Source organism: Schistocerca piceifrons, chromosome 1, assembly GCF_021461385.2.
Source record: "Schistocerca piceifrons isolate TAMUIC-IGC-003096 chromosome 1, iqSchPice1.1, whole genome shotgun sequence".
In the NCBI taxonomy this organism is placed as follows: domain Eukaryota; kingdom Metazoa; phylum Arthropoda; class Insecta; order Orthoptera; family Acrididae; genus Schistocerca; species Schistocerca piceifrons.
In genome coordinates, this window is record NC_060138.1 from 1,067,161,920 (window position 1) to 1,067,188,912 (window position 26,993).

The window sequence follows — 26,993 nt, forward strand, 5'->3', positions numbered from 1 at the left end:
GGAATCTTCTCACGAAATTCCTACCACCAACTTTCTCCTCCGAATGCGAAAGTATTTTGTTGACACCGACCTACATAGGGAGCAACAATCACCACGATAAAATAAGGGAAATTGGAGCTCGTACGGAAAAATATAGGTGTTCGTTCTTTCCGCGCGCTGTTCGAGATTGGAATAATAGAGAATTGTGGAGGTGGTTCGATGAACCCTCTGCCAGGCACTTAAACGTGATTTGCAGAGTATCCATGTAGATGTAAATGTAGATGTAGACACGTTTTGTTAGACTCGTAATTTAATATAAAATGAGCCTATATGTTTCACACACCCCTACATAGTAAGTTAACCTCAGATCAATTCTCCCACTTACCTTCATGCACTAGTTGGTTCTAAAATATCTGCCTTGTACCACGTGACCTTCAGCTGACCAATGGCTGTGCTCACACATAAAAAGTTGGCTACTTTCTTTATTTAGGGCTTTTTGCCTTTCTGAGTGTGACATCTACAAGCAGTGCCAGGTACTTGGTGCCCTAACACTGCGAACCGCGACCCCAGAAAGCTGAGGATTTAACGTCGAGTGCTGGGAAAACAACACAGGGAAAGGGCCACCAATTACACAGAGGAATTACGTCAGGACTGTCCCGGTCGGTTTTTTCCCTGGAGCCTGCAGAATTCTTATGGCTGGAGTGTACGTGCAGTGCCTATGCGTATGTGCTGTGTGTCCTGTGCTAAGGACTGCCAATGTGAAACACTTCCGTTTAATAGACAGACTTCTGCTTTATTGCAGGTTACACTGATTTTGCTGATCTGCCATCTGACATTGCTTAATGTTAAATTAAATGAAGGCAGGAGTCTACTGTGACTGAAAGTTTAAGCAACACTTTTAATTTGATGTTGACTAATTTCGACCTTATCGTCATCACCAAGTATTTGAGAGCCCGCTTCGGCAACCTATTGAGGATTTGCCCCTCTGTGGCGCTGGCGCCGGGGCTGCCGGTCACCGCCGATGGCCGCGTGTTGCCTCCCGGCGGCGATGCCACGACAGCATGTTCCCGGGTCTCTGCCGGCAGCGGCAAGCTGAGTTGGGAGCACGGATGGTCGCCCTGGACGCGTCTACTTGCCTGAATCTGGGCGACTGCGTCTCTCTCGAATCCGACCAAGCGGCCAGGATGCCGCAGCGCACCACCGGGACCTGATAGGGTTTCCAGGTATATCTTGCAGGGGAGCCCCGCCTCTTCCTGTTTCGAGATTTGGGCGAACACGCTTGCATGTTTTACTTTACAGGTATTGTGAACAACGCACCTTTCGCTTTTTGTACATATGGAGTATCCGTTAGCTTCTAGCCAGGTTAAGCAAGGTGCTGATGGTGTTCAGCTGAATTATTTGCCACTGTGTGAGAAGAAATGGCTGCAAGTGAAGAAATGGCTGCAAGTGTTACGTGGTGCCGGCCGCTGTGGCCGAGCGGTTCTAGGCGCTTCAGTCTGGAATCGCGCGACCGCTACGGTCACAGGTTCGAATCCTGCCTCGGGCATGGGTGTATGTGATGTCCTTAGGTTATTTACGTTTAAGTAGATCTAAGTCTATGGGACCGATGATCTCAGATGTTAAGTCCCATGGAACCATTTTTGTTACGTGGTGAATTCAGATCTTGTGACTAATAAAATGGGGTTAAAGAATATGATTCAGTACAAGACTGGGCTAACAGATACAGTTCCGGCGAGAAAATCAGCTCCCTGTGTGAAAGAATTGAAGAGGCTCGAAGAGAAAAAGTTACAAAAGGACGTCATTCACTCTCCCAAAACACCCTAGGCAACACCTATTTTCTTTGTTCTGAAAGCTTCTGGCAAATCAAAACCGGGGGTGCCAAAGACTTCTGGCAGATTAAAGCTGGTGGTGAATTAACGTGAGCTAAATAACAATTTGGTGCTTGGGTCAACTAAGCTGAGCAAAGGATGGAACATGCTGGACGATGGGTTGTGTAGCACCAGTAACACAGCATTCATGGAATCAGAAGACCTCAGTTAGTTTCGGTGTCTGAATTTTTGCTTCTCAGAATATTTTTATTTTTACTATTGTTGTATCTTAAACCCAAAGATATTTAATATATGTAAAGAAATTGTGGCTATGGACCAAATTGTAATTAATTTGTTGCTTAGGGGAAGATACTTACAACTCCCAGCCCTTCCACTGTCAGTATTGGTACCCAATAGTTCCCTAGACTCATCTACGAACTGTATTTTTAGATCTCGTTATCTTGGGTATGTTGATCACGACATATTTCTGAATAAGCTCATACCTCACTTATTATACATGGTACAATGGGTGTAAATGCAGATATATCTTTTGTTGACTGAGGACGGTGTGCTGAACGACATCAAATTTGTAGACTAGTAATTATAGCTATTACAAGTCTTATTTTTTAGGTTGGCTAGTATCTCCACCTACAAGTGACAAAATCAAACCGTTAACGCTTATGCACCGCTGGGTGGCAGGCATTGAGGTGTGGGTGACGGTTTGTCTGTACTGACAGTTGTAGTCCACTTAATGGTGCAGTTATGCCTATGCAGAAAACATCAGCTAGTAAATTATGTGATGTTCGACGCAGAGAAAAAAACAAACGACACCCTGCTGTGTGTACATATTGAGGTACCACGTATAAAAATATCTGTTCTTATACCATTTATACCGTGCATATTGACATTAATACTCGAATTTATTTTCAACAGTTTTAATTGTTGCTTTTTGTGATTCATGATCTCTGTCACTACCTAGTATCGCGAAATTAATCTGCTGTCTGTCAAACAATAATTGTTGAAAAAAATAAGGCTCATTTTCTTCCGCTACAAATAGTACAGAAATCGCATTTTATCAAAGGACTGTGCCTATTGGAATAAATATTTTTAATGTTTAGACGAGTTCAAATTCATCGGAACTTTCGTAACTTAAATTACTGATTCACTTTCTTACACCAGTGTCATGTGTTTTCTCCGTAATTGGTGTAAATTTTGAAGAATCGTACACAGGGATCAAAATCAATTTCTTAGATGTAAGACAACACAGCTAAAAATTGTTTCTTCATCAGAACGTTGCTCACATTGTTTTTGCATAAATGAGATGTTTTGAATGTAATTATTCTAATGGGAAACGAATATTCACATTTGAACAACCGACTGCTACAAAATTTAAGTTTCACATAGTGACTAAATGTTAGTTGTAAATATATCGATCATAAAAAATGTCTTCTAACTCAAGCTCTTGGCCTGGAATTTGAAGTAGAACAAAGAAGGTATATGTCGTTATTTAGTAGTTAACTGACGTTATTTAAAAGCATATTACGTCATTTCTATCAATATAGAGACAGAAAGATTCTGAAGCCAGGTTTTATGTTAACGAAAAAATCAGAAGTTTGTTACACTGCATGCGATGTAGCAAGTATGTTATAGTAAAGACAGATTTTTATGGTAATTGCATTATATCTGTGGTGTCACCGCCAGACACCACACTTGCTAGGTGGTAGCTTTTATATCGGCCGCGGTCCGCTAGTATACGACGGACCCGCGTGTCGCCACTGTCAGTGATAGCAGACCGAGCGCCACCACACGGCAGGTCTAGAGAGACGTACTGGCACTCGCCCCAGTTGTACAGCCGACTTTGCTAGGAAAGGTTCACAGAGAATTACGCTCTCAATTGTCGAGAAGATAGTTAGCATAGCCTTCAGCTAAGTCAATTGCTACGACCTAGCAAGGCGCCAATTATCCTTTGCTATGTATCTAATGAAGCATATACTGTATCAACAAGACCAATGTTCACCAATTGTGGATTAAAGTTAAGTATTCCAGCAGCTACGTACTTTTCTTTATAGCATTCATTACGTATCCTGTTTCAGACCTCACGCCAGCCTGCGTGAGTTTTAACGCGTGCATTTCGGTCTCCTCTCTCAATTAGTGTGCGTAGTGTTGGCTAACTGCCAACACTACAATATCTGAAAGAAGTAAAAAAGAAATCCAGCCAAAGAAGTTTGTTACTTGAAAAATGTTTATCACAAAACAAGAGGACGAATTTCACAATAACTTAGGATTCTTAATTAACATGATGGAAAAAAAACAATAGTTCGTTCCCTTACATATTCTAAAACGTGTTCGCTAAACGTCTGTGAACAGAAGTTGGGAGATCACTGAAACAAGTTCTTCTTTTATAGAATCACACTTATTCGCATTTCTCCTTCAAGCTGATCCTTCACATTTTCGCCTTTTTGTTCGTTGCCTGAATTCGGCTAGTTCGTCGGTCAAGTATAAAAATAGTGTTATACTTTATTGAATAAATTAATGAACTATCACGTGTCCAAACTTCTATAAATAATATCACACGGCATTTCCATGCACTACAGGATGCAAAAATGCCACCCACGGAGGTGGTGGACACGTAGGTTCCGACGTCCAAAGACGCTGCAGAATCCAGCAATATGAAATCACGCGGAAAATCCGGGTGTTTTGTCGTAGACTAGAGGCGTGCTGATCTGTACGAAAGGCACGCCGGCGAAGTGCGTTGCCGCCATTGTCTTGAGTTGAGCGGCGGCGAGTTGTATGCGGCGATGGCGTGGTGTGGGCGTGGCTACGTGACGTCCACGGCGTCGTGGGGCTTGTCCGACGCCTCGGACTGGTGGGACTTGCTGCGCTTCTTCTCGTGGTAGTCCTCGTCGTAGATCTGGAGGCCCTTCACGTGGTACCACACGCCCACGTCCAACAACGTGCCCGCTATCAGGAAGCCTGCAAAATCGTGTCTCCTGTTACTTCGTATTGCACACAAAACAAAAAGGTACTGACTACACCATCGTGTTAAATAAACTTTTTTTTGTACTAGCGATGGAATTGCACTAAAGTCTAGTCAAAATACTTCAAGACGAAGGTAAATAAATGAATCTTTCTTGAATGGTGTTAACTGGTTCTGTGATAGTGGATTTTCATCAAAATTAGATAAAAGCACAACATTCAATTTGACACTGTGCAACACCTGATAACCTTATCAACATATGTTCAAGAGAGGAAAATTGGTCTTGCCATATTTGTGAGTGGGTACCCTGACAGCACTTTGTAACACATTAACTTCCTCAAACATAAAAACTCACTGATTTCTACGTTCGTGGGTAACAGCACACTTGAGAGTTTAAAATGTAAAATAACCGAACTTGGGTGGTTTTCTTTCTTTTATTGACTTTTTACGGCGTCATATTCTGGGACATGTCGTCATTGTATTTCACAGGAAACAAGAAATTATGGTATATTGATGCTTCATTGGTATATGAGACGCTGAACTGTGAGCCAGACTGATGAAAACATGACAGACAAAAATGGTTCAAATGGCTCATCTTTTGTGCGAAAGAACAACGTGGTACAGTGTCACAATACTTCTACACTTATCGGTGTGACTAATACTGTAAAGACTCTTCATTAATAATTCAGATTGTGAAGAAATTGTATTTCGTTTTTAAAAGCTATTTATAAAATAGGGTCCTTTAATTTCTTTTGGAAGGTAATATTTATTTTTGTTGAGCTAACAAACCTAAACTATGGCAGTATACATATTTTCTCTGCCAACACACATTACAGCAGTTAAATGAAATTGGACTCCTTGCCATAAGAGACATAACAATAACTCTATAAGCATTACAGTTAATGCACCATTTTCTTTTCTCCTGCTTCCCTTGGACCTAATCTCTATCTCATATATATATATATATATATATATATATATATATATATAATCTGGTGCATGGTCCACAATGTTAAACATCGAAGCAGACTTCTATGATGAATTGTGCAAAGTAAAACTCTTCCTCGAGTATTTAAGGTGCATAGACTTTGAAAATAATGTAAGAGCTGCTGTAAATGACTGAATCATTTTATAGTGTGGCTGTATGCTTTTCTTCCTCGCTGATATTTCCAAAAGCAGCTTCGGCATTCTAACAGCAAAATGCGTAAAGTGTGCCAGTATTACTTGTTTCATGCCCGTTGGCTTCATGCTGTCTCTACGGTTGCAACAAACATCAAAATTATACTACGAGGAAAGAAAGGAACAAAGAACAGCTTGAAGTATCCGGCGACCTCACCTGCTGCCGTGAAGTTGAGCAGATAGCGCAGCGTCTTTCCGTCATACAGCCAGCAGCTGCCCCTCTCGCCGCAAGACTCTCCCCACACCAGGCATGCTGAATCTGTCAACACAGCAAAAGACAGATTTACTCATGTGCTTTCGTTCCGCCAATGTTCCTGGATTTGTCGTACAATATTTCTCCAGAAGGTTTTGTGACCTTCACTCGAAGTATGAATTTAACTGACTCATACTATCTAATTACTACTATCAGATGTAATCGACCGCATTAATTCGCTAATTAAGGCTCCTATCCCTTTCGTTTCCATAACCTTAGCACACCAGCACTATGCTATATCAAAACATATCTACTTCGTTTTTGTACTGTATCAACTCCAATATGCTACATTTTTTCTGACAATAAAATCGCATAACATCCGTTTATGTATCCAGTATACATACTCCGTTCACGCCCTATATGCCGTATCTCCATATCATTCTCCTTCGATATTACACTTGTCAGTGCGAAACCTTCCATTTCTGCACAGGAATAACACTAATAGCTCATTTTCACCAAAACATTAACAATATCATGACGTGACAACACAAGTTTCATCTTAAAATGCTTAGAAAGGTATTGGGCATTTTCTGACGATACAGTGTTTGGAGCGCTGTATCATCGATTTGTTCCCGCCACGTAACACGTGGAATGTAATTAGCTGTAGGTTTGTTATAATGTTTAGATATGGGAACATTAATTTTATATTTTGTTATTACAACTGTAATACTGGAAGAAATGTTTATTTCTGTTTCATGATACGAGCGGGGGTGTGGCAGTGGCGGAAGGAAAGGTCTTCCCGTCGTCACATAGTCAGAGTTACCGGCCATCAGAAACATGACAACGATGGTCGAGTTCCAAAGAAGACGTCCCGAAGCGACTCGTCCAACCTTACCGTAATAATGGAAAAAAAGAAGAATGTTACAAACTGAAAAAGATTTTGTATGGAATTGATACTGTAAAGATCGAGTGAGTTCATGTTCAGCTTTAGTCTCGAATGGGTGCAAACTTACTCATCAACGTTGTTAATGTTTGCTACATGGCTATTTAGAACTGTGTGATTTCACTGTAATAAAGTGGATAAAAAGTGAAGTAATTAATTTTGATGTGTTCAGTCGGAAAGTTTATATGAAGATAATTATTACGAATTGAGTCTGAGTGGAATACATTGTGGATTAAGCGAAGTTGATTTTTTAAAGTTGAAGTGAGCTTAATGAAGTGGGAGATCAAATTATACTGAATAATGCTATGTTTGGAATATTGAATGCACGGACGTGATATTTTATGGACTATACATGGAAGCATGTACCCGAAACTGGTCGTGCCAGTAAGTATTGGAGTAAAACGTGACTGAAGCTGAAAAGAGTAATTTATAAACTTTGTTGTAGGTCTCCGACCTCAACCATTCCCATGCAACACAGACATATTTAAGATTACAATCTTGAATTTATTTTATAATAATTTTATAATAAAAACTGGATTTAACGTTCATGGTTCAAATGGCTCTGAGCACTATGGGACTTAACATCTGATCAGTCCCCTACACTTAGAACTACTTAAACCTAAGGATATCACACACATCCATGCCCGAGGCAGGATTCGAACCTGCGACCGTAGCAGCAGCGCGGTTCCGGACTGAAGCGCCTAGAACCGCTCGGTCACAATGGCCGGCACAACGTTCATGCTTAGATATAATATTTTGATAATTAGTAAGTGAAAAATGTGTATGTACAAAGAAAGTAGACATTGTCTGTAATGAGTGTGTATTGTGTCAGTTTTTAAAGTGATAAACGCCCGCATTGGTTGAGCTTACCGAGGAGAGCGCCGTACACGACGGGCCCTGGCGCGAAAGCGAGAGCGCACAGCAGGACCTCAGCGAAGCCGATGGACAGCGCCTTGTCCGCCTCTTTCACACACCTGGAAGGGAGAACAACTCTGTGAAGCGAGACAAGAAGAGTTAAGATCCTTACTCGGTCATTTTTATCGTTTTAGTAATTCTTTATTTGATGGTCCACTACATGTATATTATTACAGAGTGTTTTGTTATGATGGTAAAGAATGATGCATACGGACATCTCTATATTCGCAATTTTGGTTATGAGAACTTCAATTTTTGCAGAATGTTTGTTACACACATACAAGCACACGTAAGTAGACACAGGGAAGCTTTCGACAATGTTAACTTGAAATTGTAAATATAGCAGGGATAAAATATAGAGAACGAAAGGTTACGTACTATTCGCACATAAACAGACTGCAGTTACGAGACTCGCAAAACATTTACTTTACTTTTCCGTGTCCAGATCAAATTTTATTTTTCCAATAGTTAGCCACCGCTACGGCTTTGTCGTTGGCTGGTAGCAGGTCACTAAAACTGCAGGGCTCCGGCAGTAGTCGGCACATGAGCAGATGTGCCTCGTCTTGTACCTCTCCGCATCCGCAAAGAACATCGTCGTCTTTAGTCAGCAGTCCCCACTTGCACAGATTAGTTTTGCATCTGGGTACACCACCCCTCAGCCTATTTAGTGTTCTTCACACTGTATAAGGAAGTTTGTTTCCAGGTGCCATTTGCTCTTTTGGTATTATCTGTAGTGCGGTTTGTTCATTCTCCCATTTACGGACTCTATTATCTTCCTGTGAACCGTCAATGATCTTGGTTCTTGCAATAAAGCTATTTCTAGACCTAAGCCTCCGAGCCTGAGTGACGTGCCCATTCAGTGGGTGTCGAGAGTCTGTTTCTTTCTTTGTTCTCTCAGCGTCTGCTGCCACCTGCCTTCTGATCTTGGATGGGGCAATTCCAGCAAGCTGGTACAAATTACCCGTTGGTGTGGGTCTGAGACAGCCTGTAACAATTCGCATTGAATCACTGACACTTACATCAACCTGTTTAGCATGTGCAGATGCTTCCCATACTGGCGCTGCATAGTCTGCTGCAGAAACACACACAGCAAGTGCTGATGTTCTCAGTATTGATGGTTGAGCTCCCCATTCATAGTTTGTCAGCCTGCGGATGATGTTATTCCTGGAGCAGACTTTAGCCTTGGTGTTTTGGCAATGCTGCTTGAAGGAAAGCGTTCTGTCAAGTACAACCCCAAGGTATTTAGGTGTTGGACAGTGCTTTAGCTTCTTACCTTGCCATGTAACGTCGAGCTCAACTAAAGCATCTCTTTTGCGCAGATGGAAAACACATACTTGGGTTTTTCAGGGTTTGGCTTGAGGTGATTGGCGTCGTAGTATTGAGCCAATTCTTCAAGCGCTCTAGAGAGATTTCCAGATGTTGCATCAAAATTGGACCCCTGGACCACCACAGCCGTGTCATCAGCATATACGAACAGTCTTGCATCTTGAGGTATAGATTGGTCATTAGTGTACACATTATAAAGGATGGGAGAAAGTATACTTCCTTGTGGTAAGCCATTCTTCTGCAGTCGCCATCTACTGTTCTTACCATTTAGGGAGACATAAAATCTTCGATTCTGCAGAAGACTACCAATAACCATCGTCAACCTACAGTCCCCTGTGAGGTTATTTAATTTGCGCAATAGCTTTCTGTGGTTTACCGTGTCGTATGCAGAAGTAAGATCTATGAAAGCTGCTCCAGTTATTAATTTTTTTTTTCAAATCCATATTCTATATGTTGCGTCAGATTAAGTATTTGCCCACAACAAGATCTTCCTGGTCTGAAACCGGCTTGTTCCTTTATGAGCTTCCCATCTATAGTTTCTGCCACCCGGTTGAGAATTATCCGCTCCAGTATCTTATAGAAATGGCATAGAAGTGACACTGGTCTGTAATTTTTGGGGTCCTTTATCTCCTTGACAGGTTTTAGTAAAGCCACCACTCTCGCCTGCCGCCATAATTTTGGAATATTCAGCTCTTTAATACAGGTGTTCATCATTTGTAGTAACCAGTTTCGAGCTTTGGGCCCAAACTGTTTTATCTGCTCCGTTCTAAGATCATCAGTTCCAGCGGCCTTATTTGGTTTCATACTCTGAATGGCGTCTTCCAGTTCGGTTGCTGTGAATGAAGCATTGAGGAGTCCGTAATCTTTTTGTTCTTGGGGTATCTCTTTCCCTTTCTCTTTTTCCTTTGGTTTTCCATTTCTTCAGAAGTTGGCTAGCAATCTGATTTGCTGTTACCCCGTTGTTCTTCTGCTGGTGGTCAGTTGGGTCTCCACTTAAGATTTTCAGTAATTTCCATGCACGTCTGCTGTTTTGTTTCATTTCAAGATTCTCGACTATTTTGCACCACCGTGATCTCTTATCCTCAGCAATAGCCTGCATTAGTTCCTCCCCAGCGTCCATCGTATCTTTGTTGAAGGGGTCCTGAGTGAACAGCTTTTGGTACCTGCCAAATAAGACCTTGCTGCTGCCGGTCAGACCCTGGATGTACTGGGTACGGCAACCCCTTGGGATGTTTTTCCTTGAGATCCCTTTCACAAGATCGATAAATCTGCCATACTCATCTGGTCGAGGAGGGATTTTCTCAATCTCTTTGTCCAATTGCTCTTTAAATTTCTGCCAGTCTGCCTTTTTGAAATTAAACCGTCTTCGGAAAGGCACCTCCTCTGGTTTAACCATGGCATTCACAACACAAATGACGGGTCTGTGTTGTGTGCTTGGGATAGGTTCTTCAACAAGCTTCATGCACTGTGCTGCCAACTTTCTACTCACAAAGATGTTGTCAGGATTATATCCCCTTCTCCATCTTCTGCTGTTGAACGATGCTGGCTGTTTTGGGTCATGAATGAATTGTAGGTCATTAGTGTCAGTCCAGGATTCAAGCTGTACACCATTCTCATCAGTCTCATTATATCCCCATGCTTCACCATGGCAGCTGAAATCGCCCATGACAAAAATAATATGGTCATATGTAAAATTGTTTGGTTCATGGAAAACAAAGTCCACATCTGGTGGTTTGTACACAGACGTCACAGAGAACTTCTGGGCGCGAATGGTAAGTACTTCAATGTTATTTACTTCTGTCATTGCGGCTGATGTTACGTTGAGCCCGGGTCTGATGAAAATCGCACTCCCATACTTGTCGTGAGGTCTTTCAATGGCCAAATCCATTCCTGCTGTTTTAGGTCTGTGGCTGGTGGCTCCCCGGTGTGTTTCCTGCACCAACAATACGTCGCATTTATGCTTATGGCACATGTCTGCTAATGAAACACTCTTATGACTAGAGAATCCCTCAATATTTATCGAGATCGTCACAAGGGGTGGTCTTGATAAAGGCCGTTGCATCTTGATGTTAATTTGGTTTTGGACTTTAACTTGATCTGGTGGTAGAAGGATTAGCCGGTGAAAACTTTCACCGTTTCCAGGGTACGCCCGATTGTGCCTGTCTTCAGTCTTTAGGCTCACAATCTTCTAGGAGGCTCCTTCTTTGTCGCAAGACATGAAAGGATGTGACAGACACATCTAGTAGCCTGTCAGCATAGTTGGTCAATTTGTGCACTGTGCAGGCAGACCAAAGAGAAATTTTTAAAAGATATTAATGTTCAGGATGAAAACTAAAAGTTTGAGGTTTGTCGGTGACATCGTAATACTGTCAGACGCGACAAAAGTGTTGGAAGATAGGATGAAAGATGGAAAACTCGAACGGAATTGGCGTTGTCGGTTGCTGTCGCCAGCTGTTGCTATCACCCCAGGGCACCGAAATCCAGATACCATTTAATTTCACACCTTAACCCTTCTAATTGAAATTAGTAATCATTATGGTGTCTCTCTATAGTCCTTCGCAGTATCTGTTTGTGGTTGTCAACACTTGAGTCTTATAAAATCGAATCCAGTGGTCTCCTGATTGCAAAGCATGTTCCGCAACAGTTAGTCTGTATACTTCTCCCCTTTTACATTTGCCCCTGTGTTTTTCCAGTAATTTTTTACACTGAAGCGCCAAAGAAACTGGTATAGGCATGCGTATTCAAATACAGAGATATGCAAACGGCAGAATATGGCACTGCGGACGGCAACGCCCATATAAGATAAGTGTCTGGTGCAGTTGCTAGATCCTTTACTGCTGCTGCAGTGGCAGGTTATCAAGATTTAAGTGAGTTTGAACGTGATGTTACAGGCGGCGCACGAACGATGGGACACAGCATCTCCAAAGTAGTGATGAAGTGGGGATTTTCTCATACGACCATTTCACGAATGAATCGTGAATATCAGGAATCCGGTAAAACATCAAGTCTCAGACATTACTACTGCCGGAAAAAAATCGTGCACGAATGGGGCCAACGACGACGGAAAAGAATCGTTGAAACTAACAGAAGCGCAATCCTTCAGCAAACTGTGCAGATTTCATTGGTGGACCATCAACAAGTGTCAGCGTGCGAACCATTCAACAAAACATCATCGATATGGGCTTTCGGAGCCGAAGGTTCACTCATGTACCCTTGATGATTGCACGACACAAAACTGTACGCCTGACCTGGACCCATCAACACCGTCATTGGAGTGTTGATGACTGTAAACATGTTTTCTGGTAGGACGAAATTCGTTTTAAATTGTATCGAGCGGATGGACGCGTACGGGTATGGAGACAACGTCATGAATCCATGGGCCCTGCATTTCAGCAAGGGACTGTTCAAGCTGGTGGAGGCTCTGTAATGGTGTGGATCGTGTGCAATTGGAGTGATATGGGACCCCTGATACGTCTACATTCGACTCTGACATGTGACACGTACATAAGCATCCGGCCTGATCACCTGTACTCATTCATTTCCATTGTGAGCCGGCCGTTGTGGCCGAGAGGTTCTAGGCGCTTCAGTCCGGAACCGCGCTGCTGCTACGGTCGCAGGTTCAAATCCTGCTTTGGGCATGGATGTGTGTGATGTCCTTAGGTTCCTTAGGTTTAAGTAGTTCTAAGTCTAGTAGACTGATGGCCTCAGATGTTAACTCCCATAGTGCTTAGAGCCATTTGAACCATTTTGTCCATTGTGCAATGCGACGGACTTGGGCAATTCCAGCAAGACAACGCGACACCCCACACATCCAGAATTGCTACAGAGTGGATCCATGAACACTCTTCTGAGTTTAAACACTTCCGCTAGGCACCAAACTCCCCAGACACGAACATTATTAACATTATTGAGCATATCTGGGATGCTTTGCAACATGCTGTTCAGAAGAGATCTCCAGCCCCTCGTACTCTTACGGATTTATGGACAGCGCTGCAGCGCTGCAGGTGTCAGTTCACTGCAGCACTGCCTCAGACATTAGTGGAGTCCACGCCTCGTGTTGTTGCGGCACTTCTGCGTGCTCTCAGGGGCTCTACATGGTATTAGACGGGTGTAGCAGTTTCCTTGGCCCTTCAGTGTAGTAACAGCCATGTTCACGTCTCCACAGCTACACGATATCCTGTAAATGCCTTCTTTTCCAAAGATTTTCGAGCATCCTTGCACAATTTTAGGTATTGCTATTTTCTGGTGGGTTTTTGGATGACTGTGAGGGGAATGATATTTTATTTCGATCAGCAGCATGGCAGGGTGTGCATCGGACCTTCGAGAAAGCTTCAACCTCCCTTGAAGATTATATCCACAGATGGGGACAAAAAGTTAGGTTTCAGCAGGAAATTCTTCCGGCCACGGCGTAATATCCTGAAATTTTTAGTGTGTGACATTTAAGGCCGTGAAAGTTTACATTTTACACGGTATGGGCAGATTGTTGAGAAGAGGTTGTAAGATGAACTTCAAGAAAAGTAAAACAAGGGAAATGGAGTGTAGTAAAATTTAGTCAGATGGTTCTGTGGGCATTAGATTAGGAAGTAAGACCGCAAAGATGTTATTAAAGCAACGTGAAGGCAGTGCGTGGTGAGTGACGTACCGGAACTGCAGCAGCAGGTTGCCAGCGCGGCCTGTGGCGACGAGGAAGCTGGTGAGGCAGTGCAGCGCCAGGAAGGCGCCGAAGCTGGCGGCGCAGCTGGCGGGACACGCCCCCTCCACGGCGTGGCCGCCGCCGGGCCCCGCGATGCAGCTGCACCGGCTGAACGTCTGCAACAGTCGCAGGCACGACCTCACCGGCTATACCGCACCCAGTTTACAGACATTCGTAACTCGAATACACGCATTCGCAATGCATTTGATCTTGTCGCCGTCGATATCGTGCAGCGCACGTGGATTTAAATGCAACACTGACCGCACGTTGTACGTGCCCCTTGGGGTCCACAAATTGAAGTGTAAGAATGAGGAAGTTAAACTTTATAAGGTAACCCGCCAGGTTAGCCGAGAGCGCTGCGCGAATGTTGGCGGCAAGGCTCAAGACTGTAATATCCAAGACAATACCACCAGACTAGGCTTGTCTAGCGGTTCGGAGCAACATACATTCTATCCTAGGCGAATACCGTGACGTAATTTCCCTGACGGAAGCTTGTCGCATGCGAGCGGCGTTCGTATCGGTGGATTTTGATCGTGCCTTTGACAGGTTCAATCATGATTTCCTTGACTCGACCATGCGACGCATGGCGATACCATAGGATTTTATTACCGTCCTCATGCGCCTCCTTCGCGGCGCTTCTTCGACGGTGAGAGTCAATGGCAGGGAGGTAGGAACGATTCCTGTTAGCAGCTCCGTTAGGCAAGGATGTCCCTTGTCAATGATACTGTTTACAATAGCGCTCGAACCATTGATGCCGACTCTTCGACGGACTCTAACAGTCGTCCGACTACGTGTGAGCTCATTCATGTGTCCTACATACGGCGACGACTTGATGATACTCGTCCAGTCGGAGAACGAAGTAAGTAAGGTGGTTACCCTTCTTACTACGTACGGAGTAGCTGCGGGAAGTAGGGTCAAAATGAATAAAACCAAGATTATGCACATCGGTCGAGGGCTGGACGCTTTGCACAGTCCGTTTACGACGATGGATATCTTGCGATGCTTAGGTGTATTATTCACCCGATCGCTACGGCAATCAGCGGCGGCGAGCTATCGACGTCTCCTCCAGCACGTCCGACTGCACATACGCAACAATTCACTCCGAACGCACGACCTGCTCCAAAGGGTGGACTACACTAATGTTCACCTGGCCTCGCGACTGCCCCACCTTGCACAGGTACTGCCAATGCCGCATGGTATTGCTGACAGATTAATGGCGGCCTTTGGATACTATGTCAGCCAAGCAATGTTGTTTAAGATCAAATACGAGACTTTAACTGTCCCATACCATTCTGGAGGGCTTAACCTCACGGATGCGCGGAACAAGACTCTAGCTCTATACCTGCGAGCGACGCTACGAACTTGGAACCAACGGCAACACGCCATCACGTCGGCAACCCTGGATGTGCTTCTTCCCACGTCCCACAATATCGCCCTCTTTTTCTCACGTTGCGCGATTCTTTGTTGATTTTAGTTATGTTCAGTTACAGATACCTTCTACAAGACTCCCCACTACCCGTGAGATATATCGATACTTGCGGCGTCATCATGGCAGCAATGTTGTCGAACTTAAATACTCAACGCGAGACTGGCGACAGATTTGGCGAACTGTCCATACGCCTCTCCTCACCACAGCAGCGCGATCGTCATGGTATACATTAATCAACCGCAAGACAGTCAACCGCCAACGATTGTACGACATTCGCACGGTAAATTCCCCACTCTGCTTATACGTGGCATGCAGGACACCGACGAACATCCTCTGCAGTGCGGTGAGGCAAAGGATGTTTGGCGGCTGACGCAACGCATCATGGCCCTCCTCCGTCGCACCGACGAATCCACGATCACGACGGACGCTTTATTTTTCCCTGACGCTGTCTTTTTCCCCTCACAAAAAACATCTGCAATCCGACGGATTGGAGGACACGCATCGCACTACGTGCTCTCGCGTACCTTGATATCGGGCATGGACTATTGCCATTATCTACTAGAACAACACGAAATCATCCGCCGCCACTCTAAATATAAAACACATTTTGCGAACTTTCTAGGCAGCATGTTTCATAACCCCCCGAAGCGGTGGGGAGTCCCAGGTTTACGTTGTTTCGAGGGATAAGATTTACTCCCTGTGAAGTGACGAGGATGTCACTTCGGCCCTATATTTCTTTCCCTTCTTTTTCATATATGATTTTTATTTTGGGACATTAAAATTAAATGAATAAATAAAATATTATTGTTACTAATAAAAAAAAATTATATAAATGTACAATGTTTCCTTCCCACTCCCTCTCCCTTATCCTGTCAGGAAACGGGGACACTGTGGCCAGGCCTCCAAGTACGACCCCTGCCCACTCTGCCCCCCGACTACACACATACACACACACACACACACACACACACACACACACACAAAAGAGCGCTAATGCGCTGCTTCCTGGACTCGGGTAGGCGCGCCGGCCCCCGATCGAATCCGCCCGGCGGATTAACGACGTGGGCCGGTGTGTCGGCCAGTCTGGATGTGGTTTTTAGGCGGTTTTCCACATCCCGCTAGGTGAATACCGGGCTGGTCCCCACGTCCCGCCTCAGTTACAAGACACGCAGACATTTCTAACACTTCTGCACTATTTCATGGTTTTCACTAGACGCAGACAGCTGGGGTACACTGATTCCGTCGTGGGGGGTATGGGGTGGCGGCAGGAAGGGCATCCGGCCACCCTTTTAAATTAACCTTGCCAAATCCGTTGTAACCAGACTGACCCTGCGAACATTGCGGGACAACGGCGCAAGTGAAAGAAAGAAGGTATCACGATAATGTTGAAAACCAACCTGGTATAGTTTTCAAGTAATAAAAGTCTTATAACGATAATGAATGGACAAGATACGAGGTGCGTTCGGAAATGTTTTACAAGTGTACTGAGGGAGGACGACGGTTCAGATCCGCGTCCTGCCATCCTGATTTAGGTTTTCCATCATTTTCTTACATAGTTTGTGCAAATTCCGGGATAGTTCCTTTGAAAGAGCGTGACCGGCTCCCTTCCACATTCTTCTCTAATCCGAGGTTGTGGTTCGTCTCTAATGACCTAGTTGCCGACGGGGCGCTAAACACTAATCTCTCCTTCCTTCTCCTCGTCCAGTCTTACGAATACCGCTTAAACTACAGGGACGTCCTCTCCTAGGGCGATGAACTGATTCTAACACACCACTCAGACGCTAGGTGACAGTCGTGTACAGTGAAAAGACAGCACTTGTTCGTAATCAAGTAGAGAAAGCTATGGACAAGATGAAAGGCGACTATCGTCGACAAAGATGGACCGCATGCGTTCTGTGGAAGGAGTCAAAACAACAGATTCAGAAAAGACGACAGAGAGTGGCCGAAGGGAATGGTCCTCCCCCACGAGAATGCGCGGTCCCACCCCAGCAACGCCACGGCTGCAAAGCTAACATCAGTGGAGCTCATTCTTGTGCCACACCCACCATTTTCACCAGATTTCGCTCCACCTGACTGACTGTGCTTTAGTGAATAACATGACGGACGCGCAGCGAGATAAGAGGTTCGCGGCAGCGAAGAATGCAGGCAGCTCTGCGTGGGTTCGTAGTGTCACAGACACCTTATCCGCCAAACAGTAATGATGTTGCCAGAAAGGTGGCAGCTGTGTACTCACGTCTGTGGGGAGTATGGCAGATCCCCTGTACACCGACTCATTTGCATTAACAAATCAGGTACAAAAACTGCTACTCTAAATCATTTCCGAAAACCCTATGCAATAAATAATGCCCAACAATTTTATTTATTCATAAGAGTTAGAATTTGGTGATAATATAAACCTAAATTCATTTTACATGTACTATTTTTCTACACAGTATCCACCACGTTCTATGGCTTTACGCCAGCGTTTTTAAGAACCTGTATTCCTTGTTGGTAAAAGTTACTGTCCTCGCCCGTAGCCTTGATTTCGCTGCATGTATTTCGCTGCCATCATTGACGGATTGTCTCGCGCCGATCTGTACGAATAATGGTATTCGTATGATTTTCATCGTTTCAGTAGCGCCTGTGGCAGGACGTATCGAACTTTGCCGACCATGGAGCTCCGTTTCTGCACTTCTTGACACTTCAACTTTTCTTTGCCCGTCACTCAACCGTACTACTACAAACTGCGGCATTACCATAAACTGCACATAAACTTTCAAAGATATACGCTACGGTTTCTTTTCCCGCAACCGAGAATTCAATTACAGCAAGCTACTTGTAACGAGTGTCTTGCTTAGAAGCCATTTTCATGGTTTATTACAGCTCTGTCATCGGTCAGAATTGTTCGTAACTTCGTACATGTGCAGGAGAAATATCAAGCACAAAGGACCATGAAAGATGTTTTCCTACATATATTAACGGTTGGAAAAAACGTACGTTATATACAGGGTGACGTTAATAAGACCGACAAACTGCATGGACGGAGGGACGGATTAATGACAGGAAATGAAGGAAAAAAAGTTCTATAAATATGTGTCCGGAAATGGACGCTGTGCATCTAACGACAACAAATCGTCCCGGAACACAGTACACCCCAGCTGCATCGCGTCCTCGTCATAACAAACGTTCAGTGTGGCCTCCATGGGCTCGTAGGTGATTGACATAGTAGCGTTTGTCATGCAGTATACTAACTGCGCTTTGGCTTTCACCATGTTGGCGGACCACTTGGCCTGGAGCTTGTACTAGGATTTGTTTCAATATCCTGTAGAGCCCGGTCTCCAAACCTTTAGCCGGCCGGAGAGGCCGTGCGGTTCTAGGCGCTACAGTCTGGAACCGAGCGACCGCTACGGTCGCAGGTTCGAATCCTGCCTCGGTCATGGATGTGTGTGATGTCCTTAGGTTAGTTAGGTTTAATTACTTCTACGTTCTAGGCGACTGATGACCTCAGAAGTTAAGTTGCATAGTGCTCAGAGCCATTTCAACCATTTTTGAACCAAACCTTTGCTTTGTCGTACAAGAACAGCATTTCAGCTTGTTCCCAACATGAATACCGGACCATTCTGCTGCCTACGGTACGCTACGTCATCACACAGCCTGCAAGATACAGGCAATACACGGCACGTGATCAGAGGAACTGTTTTTCGTCAGCTCCGTCCACCATGGCAACCATGCATTTCCGGACACATGTTCATCGGCCCTTTTTTCCTCCATTTACTGTCAGTAATCCGTCCCTGCAGTTGGTCGGTTTTATTGATGTCCACCTGTATATGCAGGGTAGCCAGAAAATGCCTGAAATGCTTGTAGGGATGTTGCAGGGCGGGTTGAACTGGGACATAAATGCTAAGAAAACAATTGGATACGGTGTGCCGTTTACGAGTTATTTAGCACTGAAATTAGCCAGCTGGGGCATCGTGCGAGCATTCTAGCCGCCTGCCAGGGGCGGTGTTGCCCTGCGAATGCTTTTGTTTGGTTAGCTGAAACTTGAATTTTCGCGCCTGACAACCCGATTGGCTAACTTCAATGCTAAATAGCTCGGAAATGGTGCAACGTATCGAATTTTTTCTTAACATTTGTGTCTCAGTGAGTGAGTGAGTGTGTGTGTGTGTGTGTGTGTGTGTGTGTGTGAGAGAGAGAGAGAGAGAGAGAGAGAGAGAAGGACAGTGTGTGTGTGTGTGTGTTTCACTAAAAGTGCCTCTGTAACAAAGTAATAGGTGACGGGAAGAGTTATTGCGGTAGGTCAACATAAGATAAGTAACGTTACACTTTCTGCTGATCTATGAGCGTGGTTTAGTGTGTTATTTTCCAAAGAGTTACATTAATGAGGTTCAAGTTTTTTAATGGAAGAGTAGTTGTTTTTACATGTACCGGAATCATTAAAATCAGTTGTGTACAAATCAATTTAAATCACATTCCTATCACGTTTAGTTTGGGAACTGCAACGTTCAAAGATTCGGGGATGAATACCACACGCCGTCACGCAATGCGCCTTCTGAAGATGCTGCGTTGTCACGTGGCGACAAGCTTCCTCGATACGCTGTTGGACTGACGACTGTCGCTGTACAGTGCTGTATAAGTGACAGGTCGGACCGCACAAACAAACGGTGTTCAGTGTTCTGCTGCTACTGTCTTCGGATGAAGATACCATACACCTACAACGAGTTTGTTGACAATGAAGTAGCCATAGCCATGGCGTGTGCCGTGAAATATCCTAGCAGAAGAGCTCCGTCAGCCATTATTTTCTTACGTGCTGATCAACGACTTCGGGAAACAGATAGCTTGGGAAGGAGCGACAGTAACAGACGAGGACTTGCAAGAAGTGAGGAGACGTGTTTGTTTTAGCTGCAATACGCCACGATCCTCATGACAGCTTACAAGATGCTGCTGCAGTCGCTCGTATCAGCTTTACATCTGCGTGGTGTATAGCACAGGGCCATAGGTTTCATCCGTACCGCCTGTCACTGATCCAGAGGCTACATGGGAGCGATTTCAATTGGAGAGTTACTTTCTGTGAATGGGCCATGCGTAATTCACTCTGGACAAAGTGTTACGATCTCTGATGAGTTCACTTTCACAAACTGCCTTGCAGTCAACCGTCATAAAGTGCACAACTGGGCCGCAGACAATCCTCGATGGATACTATATGTCGAACATCAACGTCAGTGGTCTATTAATGATATGGAATCCTTGGGGATGAAATCATCGGTCCCACTACTTTACACGTACTCTGTCAGGTGAGATGTATTGGGCTTTTATAGTCGACTGTTCGGATGCTCTCCTTGAACATGTGTGTCTAGACATCAGAGTCCATATGTGGATGCAGCACGATGGTAACCCAGCCCATTTTGCGCATCATGTTGTGGAAGAACTAAACAACAGATTCCATGGAGCACCATGGTCCTCACAAATGGCCAGCACGATCGCCCAATTCAGTACCGTAGATTTATTTTTGTGGTGATACCTAAAGAACCGTGTTTATGTCACTGAGCCCACAGCGCCAGATGCTCTAAAACGGCGCATCGAGGAAGTATGTCGCTCCATGACACCACCGACCTTAGATCTCGTCCACACATGCTTTAGAAAGCACATTGCGTTGTGCATTCTGAAATACTGACACATTTAAACGCCTAACTGAAGTCAACATTCCGCCGCCATAACATCTATCACCACACAGTCACATATTACGTGCAGAGTGTGGTATCCACCCCTGAAACTTTGAAGGGTTGTAGCTTCCAAGCTAAACCTGAGACGAGTGTGATTTCAACTGATTTGTACACAGCTGGTTTTAATGATTCCAGTGAATGAGAGAAACAGCTACGGTTCCATTTAAAAAGACTTGTATCTCTTCGCTGTAACTCTTTGGAAAATGACACAGTAAACAATGTTCATAGCTCTGCAGAAAGTGTAACATTTCTTATGTTGACCTACCGCAATAAAATTTCCCGTCACCTATTACTTTGTAAGTTACAGAGGCAAACACCCTTACCTAAACACGGTAAAGAAAAATTCGCGCACTCGGACTTAGCAGCTCGGCTCCTCACATGCTAGCAGTTCAAAAATGACTCTCACAGAATTTCGTCCTGTACATGTTTCCGGCGCTAAATGGCCATTAAAGCTTGGCAGTTTGGTGACACTGCAGTCACATGTACGGTAACTGCCTCTGTCAGAAATAACAGCAGTGCTGTGTAGTTGGTGCAATAGATAGCGGTTTGAGTTAGCTTGTAGAAGGTCAAGGTTTCGATTCTGGGCCGAGGAGTTTGTTTTTATTTACATATTTCATTCTGCCATATATTACTGTAGTATACACCGTTTCTTAAGCCACATGTCTCCGACATTTACGTAGTACATGTTTGCAAATTGTTTGCAAAGCACGTTGCTAGACCTACTGGTGACGTAAGACCATAACGAAATGTAATGGACCTAAACGTGGCAAAAATAATAGTTGGTACTAATCTAGGGGACCATTAAGGGAGGGTACACAGGGAACATGTTTGGAATCTACTAGATGCAGAGATTTGAAACAATTAGCGTCCAAGGCCTGTAAAAGGCTCCCTTAAATGCTGACTAATGGAAACGATTGTACTTCCATTTTTGAGTTCGTAGTATGTAAACGCAAATTTTTTGTAGAAGACTCGCTGTAATACCTATATGATGATGGAGACACCATATACCGTACCACGCAGACTACATTCAGCGAACTCTTCTGAAAGTCGAAAATGTGTAATAATGAAAATAAAAAAAAGGCACCAGTAGCCTGTAAATTGGTAACGATATTCCTGATAGTCTGCTAGGTGTTCAGTAAACGGCAGCACTGTGTAGAGGCACAAACATTGACACTGGAACCATGTCAAGAGGAATACGTCGTGCCTAATGAAAATTTGTTTCTCATGAAAATTTGTTCCCGACCGGGTCTACAGCCTGAATTTCCTCTTTTCCACGAGCATTCACCTTAATCCTTGGGCTACGTGATCACACCTGCAGGCATCGGTCGAACACTGTCACGGATATTTCCAAGTTCCGTTTCTGAACACTGCAACCAGATTCTCTCCCACGGACGTCTTGTTGTGTTGATAGACAATCATTGGTGGAAACATGTGTGATAACAAAAGGAGTCGAGACCTGGAACCGTGCTCACGCAGTCTAAGGGTTAAGGTAAATGCTCGCGATAGACTGAAAATCCTGGTCCGAGACCCGGTCTGGTGTAACAATTTTTCAATAGTTACGATGTGTTCATTACGCTACGTGCTTACGATCTGTGATCGGTTTTCGTTGAAATTATTTTCTACCTGAAATATATTCGCAGTTGCGAATATCGACAACCAATAACTGTATAATGGAACGGCGACAGTGAAAATTTATGCCGAATTGGGACTCGATACAGGAATTGCATGCATACATGTCCGAAAGGCCGGCCGCGGTAGCCGAGCCGTTCTAGGCGCTTCAGTCCGGAACCGCGCGACTGCTACGGTCGCAGGTTCGAATCCTGCCTCGGGCATGGATGTGTGTGATGTCCTTAGGTTAGTTAGGTTCAAGTAGTTCTAAGTCTAGGGGTCTGATGACCTTAGATGTTACGTCCCATACCGCTCAGAGCCATTTGAACCATTTTGTCCGAAGGAACATTGCATCGCGCTTCTGAACAACACAGGTACTGCGGTGTCGTCTTTATGCGACGTTCAATTATAGTGCGTCCCCTCTAAGGGAATATACATAATGAATGTACAGGTTATAGATATATGTTTGCCGACGTATGGAGGTTTGGTGGTGGCCGTAACCTGTGCCTGTATAGCCTAAAGGTAAAGCGACCGCTCGCGGAAAGCGGGAAATCCGTGTTCGAGGTCCTGTCCGGTACAAATTTTCACTGTCATCATTCCATTCCACAGCTGATGGTTGTCCACATTCGCAACTGCGAATACGTTTCATGTAATTCATACCGGCTGTGGTCGTCACAGTTCCTGTTCCTTCGGAAATGCATGCATATCCGAATAAGCTTTGCATCGTACTCTTGAGCAGTGCAGTATCGTACCGAAATTATTTCATGTCCCTGCACCTTCATGGAGTTCATCCCCATAGATTCATTCATTTAATTTCAATGAATCAAATTCAAAGTGTAAAGAAAATGGTGTCCCACGCCATTAACATGCTGTGCCACGGAAGAGCAATTACACTACTGGCCATTAAAATTGCTACACCTAGAAGAAATGCAGATGATAAACGGGTATTCATTGGACATATATATTATACTAGAACTGACATGTGATTACATTTTCACGCAATTTGGGTGCATAGGTCCTGAGAAACCAGTACCCAGAACAACCACCTCTGGCCGTAATAACGGCCTTGATACGCCTGGGCATTGAGTCAAACAGAGCTTGGATGGCGTGTACAGGTACAGTTGCCCATGCAGCTTCAACACGATACCACAGTTCATCAAGAGTAGTGACTGCCGTATTGTGACGAGTCAGTTGCTCGGCCACCATTGACCAGAAGTTTTCAATTGGTGAGAGATCTGGTGAATGTGCTGGCCAGGGCAGCAGTCGAACATTTTCTGTGTCCAGGAAGGCCAGTACAGGACCTGCAACATGAGGTCGTGCATTATCCTGCTGAAATGTAGGGTTTCGCAGGGATCAAATCAAGGGTAGAGCCACGGGTCGTAACACATTTGAAATGTAGCGTCCACTGTTCAAAGCGCCGTCAATGTGAACAAGAGGTGACCGACACGTGTAACCAATGGCACCCCATACCATCACGCCAGGTGATACGCCAGTATGGCGATGACGAATACACGCTTCCAATGTGCGTTCACCGCGATGTCACCAAACACGGATGCAACCATCGTGACGCTGTAAACAGAACCTGGATTCACGTAAAAAAATGACGTTTTGCAATTCGTGCTCCCAGGTTCGTCGTTGAGTACACCATCGCAGGCGGTCCTGTCTGTGATGCAGCGTCAAGGGTAACCGCAGCCATGGTCTCCGAGCAGATAGTCCATGTTGCTGCAAATGTCGTCGAACTGTTCGTGGAGATGGTTGTTGTCTTGCAAACGTCCCCATCTGTTAACTCGGGGATCGAGACGTGGCTGCACGAACCGTTACAGCCATACGGATAAGATGCCTGTCATCTCGACTGCTAGTGATACGAGGCCGTTGGGATCCAGCACAGCGTTCCGTATTACCCTCCTAAACCCACCGATTCCATATTCAGCTAACAGTCATGGATCTCGACCAACGCGAGCAGCAATGTTGCGATACGATAAACCACAATCGTGATAGGCTACAATCCGACCTTTATCAGAGTCGGAAACGTGATGGTACGCATTCCTCCTCCTTACACGAGGCATCACAACAACGTTTCACCAGGCAACACCTGTCAACTGCTGTTTGTGTATGAGAAATCGGTTGTAAACTTTCCTCATGTCAGCACGTTGTAGGTGTCGCCACCGGCACCAACCTTGTGTGATTGCTCTGAGAAGCTAATCATTTGCATATCACAGCATCTTCTTTCTGTCGGTTAAATTTCGCGTCTGTAGCACGTCATCTTCGCGGTGTAGCAGTTTTAATGGCCAGTAGTGTACTACCCGCTTTCCGTCTAGTCACGGTGAGACCTACTCAGATTCGTCCTGAACGGTGATAAATGTGAGTTCAAGCACCGAGCCTGCGAACGGATTTGTTTCTTTTATTCCAGTCTATGATCACGAACTTTTCTTCCCAGACCATCATTTCTGTCAGTGGTAACCATCTTCAGATCTTTAGAAAAAATGGGCACCCAAGTACTGCTAATAGATAGTCTACATCCTGTAAACATAAATCCTATAAATTATTGTGTAATTTTGTCAATTCTTTAAACTTGAGCTTGAGTATGGTATTACATGTTATTTAAAATTACAGGAACAGTGTTTGAGAAAAAAACGTTCTTAGCTACCCGTATCGTATTTAACAACTGTGATATCTATTTCATCTGCTTTTCACAGTGTTTCACTTCATTATTATAAAAACTAATAAACTGAAATTTCCGAATAGTTTTTACCTAATTACATGCATTACGTAATTTCTCTTTATATAATTGTATGTTTATGAAACCGTACCCTCGTTTGTTACGAAAAGCAATGCCGTTCACATCACGACTGCCGGCATTGTGGCCTAGGTCCCATCGTATTTTTATTTATGTTCGACGACGCCTTTCTGATTTTGTTTGTTTCTCTTGACGATGCCACCCTCTCGTTAATGTATTAGGATATATTTTTAACGGTTAATATATTCGGATATATTTTTACCATTTTCGATTTGTCATAATACACACCTCAACAAAAGTTTGGAATATCACAGAGTTTACTACAAGGACTCCTTATAATGCACCAACTGTTGTTTGTACAATACCTTATTAACAAAATAAACATGATTCCTCCTGAAAGCAAGAACGATTTTGGTTAGTTACAAAAAAACATTACAAAGGAGAGCTCTCTCTTAAGTGTACACTTTGAGAACAAAGCAGTGAAAATCCTAATTTCGTAATGATGATTATCAGTCTTTAGTAGTGAATATGTCCTCCCCGCACACGGACGAGTTCATTACTCTGCGAGGCATGCTCTGGATGAGACCATCAAGTTCATGTTGGGGTGTGAGGTCCTAATTGCAGCTTCAGTGAGGTCCTGAAGATTGTCATGTCCCATGTGTGCTCAATTGCATTCAAGTCCGGGGACTGTGCTGGCCAATGCATTCGGCTGATGTTGCATCTTTGAAGATACCGAGACACTGCTAGAGTACGGTGCGATCATCGACTAGGATGGAGTACTCTACACTGTTTAATCTGAGATACGAGTCCCTGTTGCCTGGGAGAAGTCATTTCCAATATTTCTGGCAGCTGATGTAGGGCGCCTGCGAGACGACAGTTGTAGGAAACGATCCTTCATCGGTGTCGTCATACGAGGACGACGACCACTGTGAGTGCTATCGTTCACATTTCCCATCTCTCTGTACTTTCTCCACACCTTAGTCACATCGCTTTGAGTGACATGTAACCAATCGGAAACATCTTGCTGTGTATGACCTGGTAACACCTATATCGATTAGAAGTAGGTTTATACTATGTAGTCGGCCGAAGTGGCCGTGCGGTTAAAGGCGCTGCAGTCTGGAACCGCAAGACCGCTACGGTCGCAGGTTCGAATCCTGCCTCGGGCATGGATGTTTGTGATGTCCTTAGGTTAGTTAGGTTTAACTAGTTCTAAGTTCTAGGGGACTAATGACCTCAGCAGTTGAGTCCCATAGTGCTCAGAGCCATTTGAACCATTTTTGTATTATGTAATTGTGTCTGTGATTATGAAGTGTTTGTTCTTTATTATTTAAGGTCATTGATTTGTGACATGAAATTTAAAGTTTGTAATGTATGTGTGGAAAAAACTAAATAATGTTTAAAATAATGAAATTATATAATATATGTATGTTTGTAAAGAAAACGTTGTATATTGGAAACTGGTACATGCTTAGGGCACTTGTGCTGTAAAACATGAAATATGTAGGGA

The 26,993-nt window shown here is 44.2% G+C and overlaps 1 protein-coding gene across 2 annotated transcripts in view; it reads right to left on the bottom strand.

The window, feature by feature from the left end:
* Positions 1-4,074: 4,074 nt before the first annotated feature.
* LOC124799394 (solute carrier organic anion transporter family member 74D-like) overlaps positions 4,075-26,993 on the bottom strand; it is a 213,403-nt gene continuing 190,484 nt past the window's right edge. For both annotated transcript variants that reach the window (XM_047262920.1, XM_047262921.1), the window contains exons 11-14: positions 13,963-14,129; positions 7,950-8,053; positions 6,101-6,202; positions 4,075-4,760 (exon numbers count right to left, since the gene is read on the bottom strand). In XM_047262920.1, the coding sequence (XP_047118876.1) occupies positions 4,606-4,760; positions 6,101-6,202; positions 7,950-8,053; positions 13,963-14,129 (528 nt within the window). In that variant the 3' untranslated portion in view covers positions 4,075-4,605. The remainder of the gene's footprint in view (positions 4,761-6,100; positions 6,203-7,949; positions 8,054-13,962; positions 14,130-26,993) is intronic.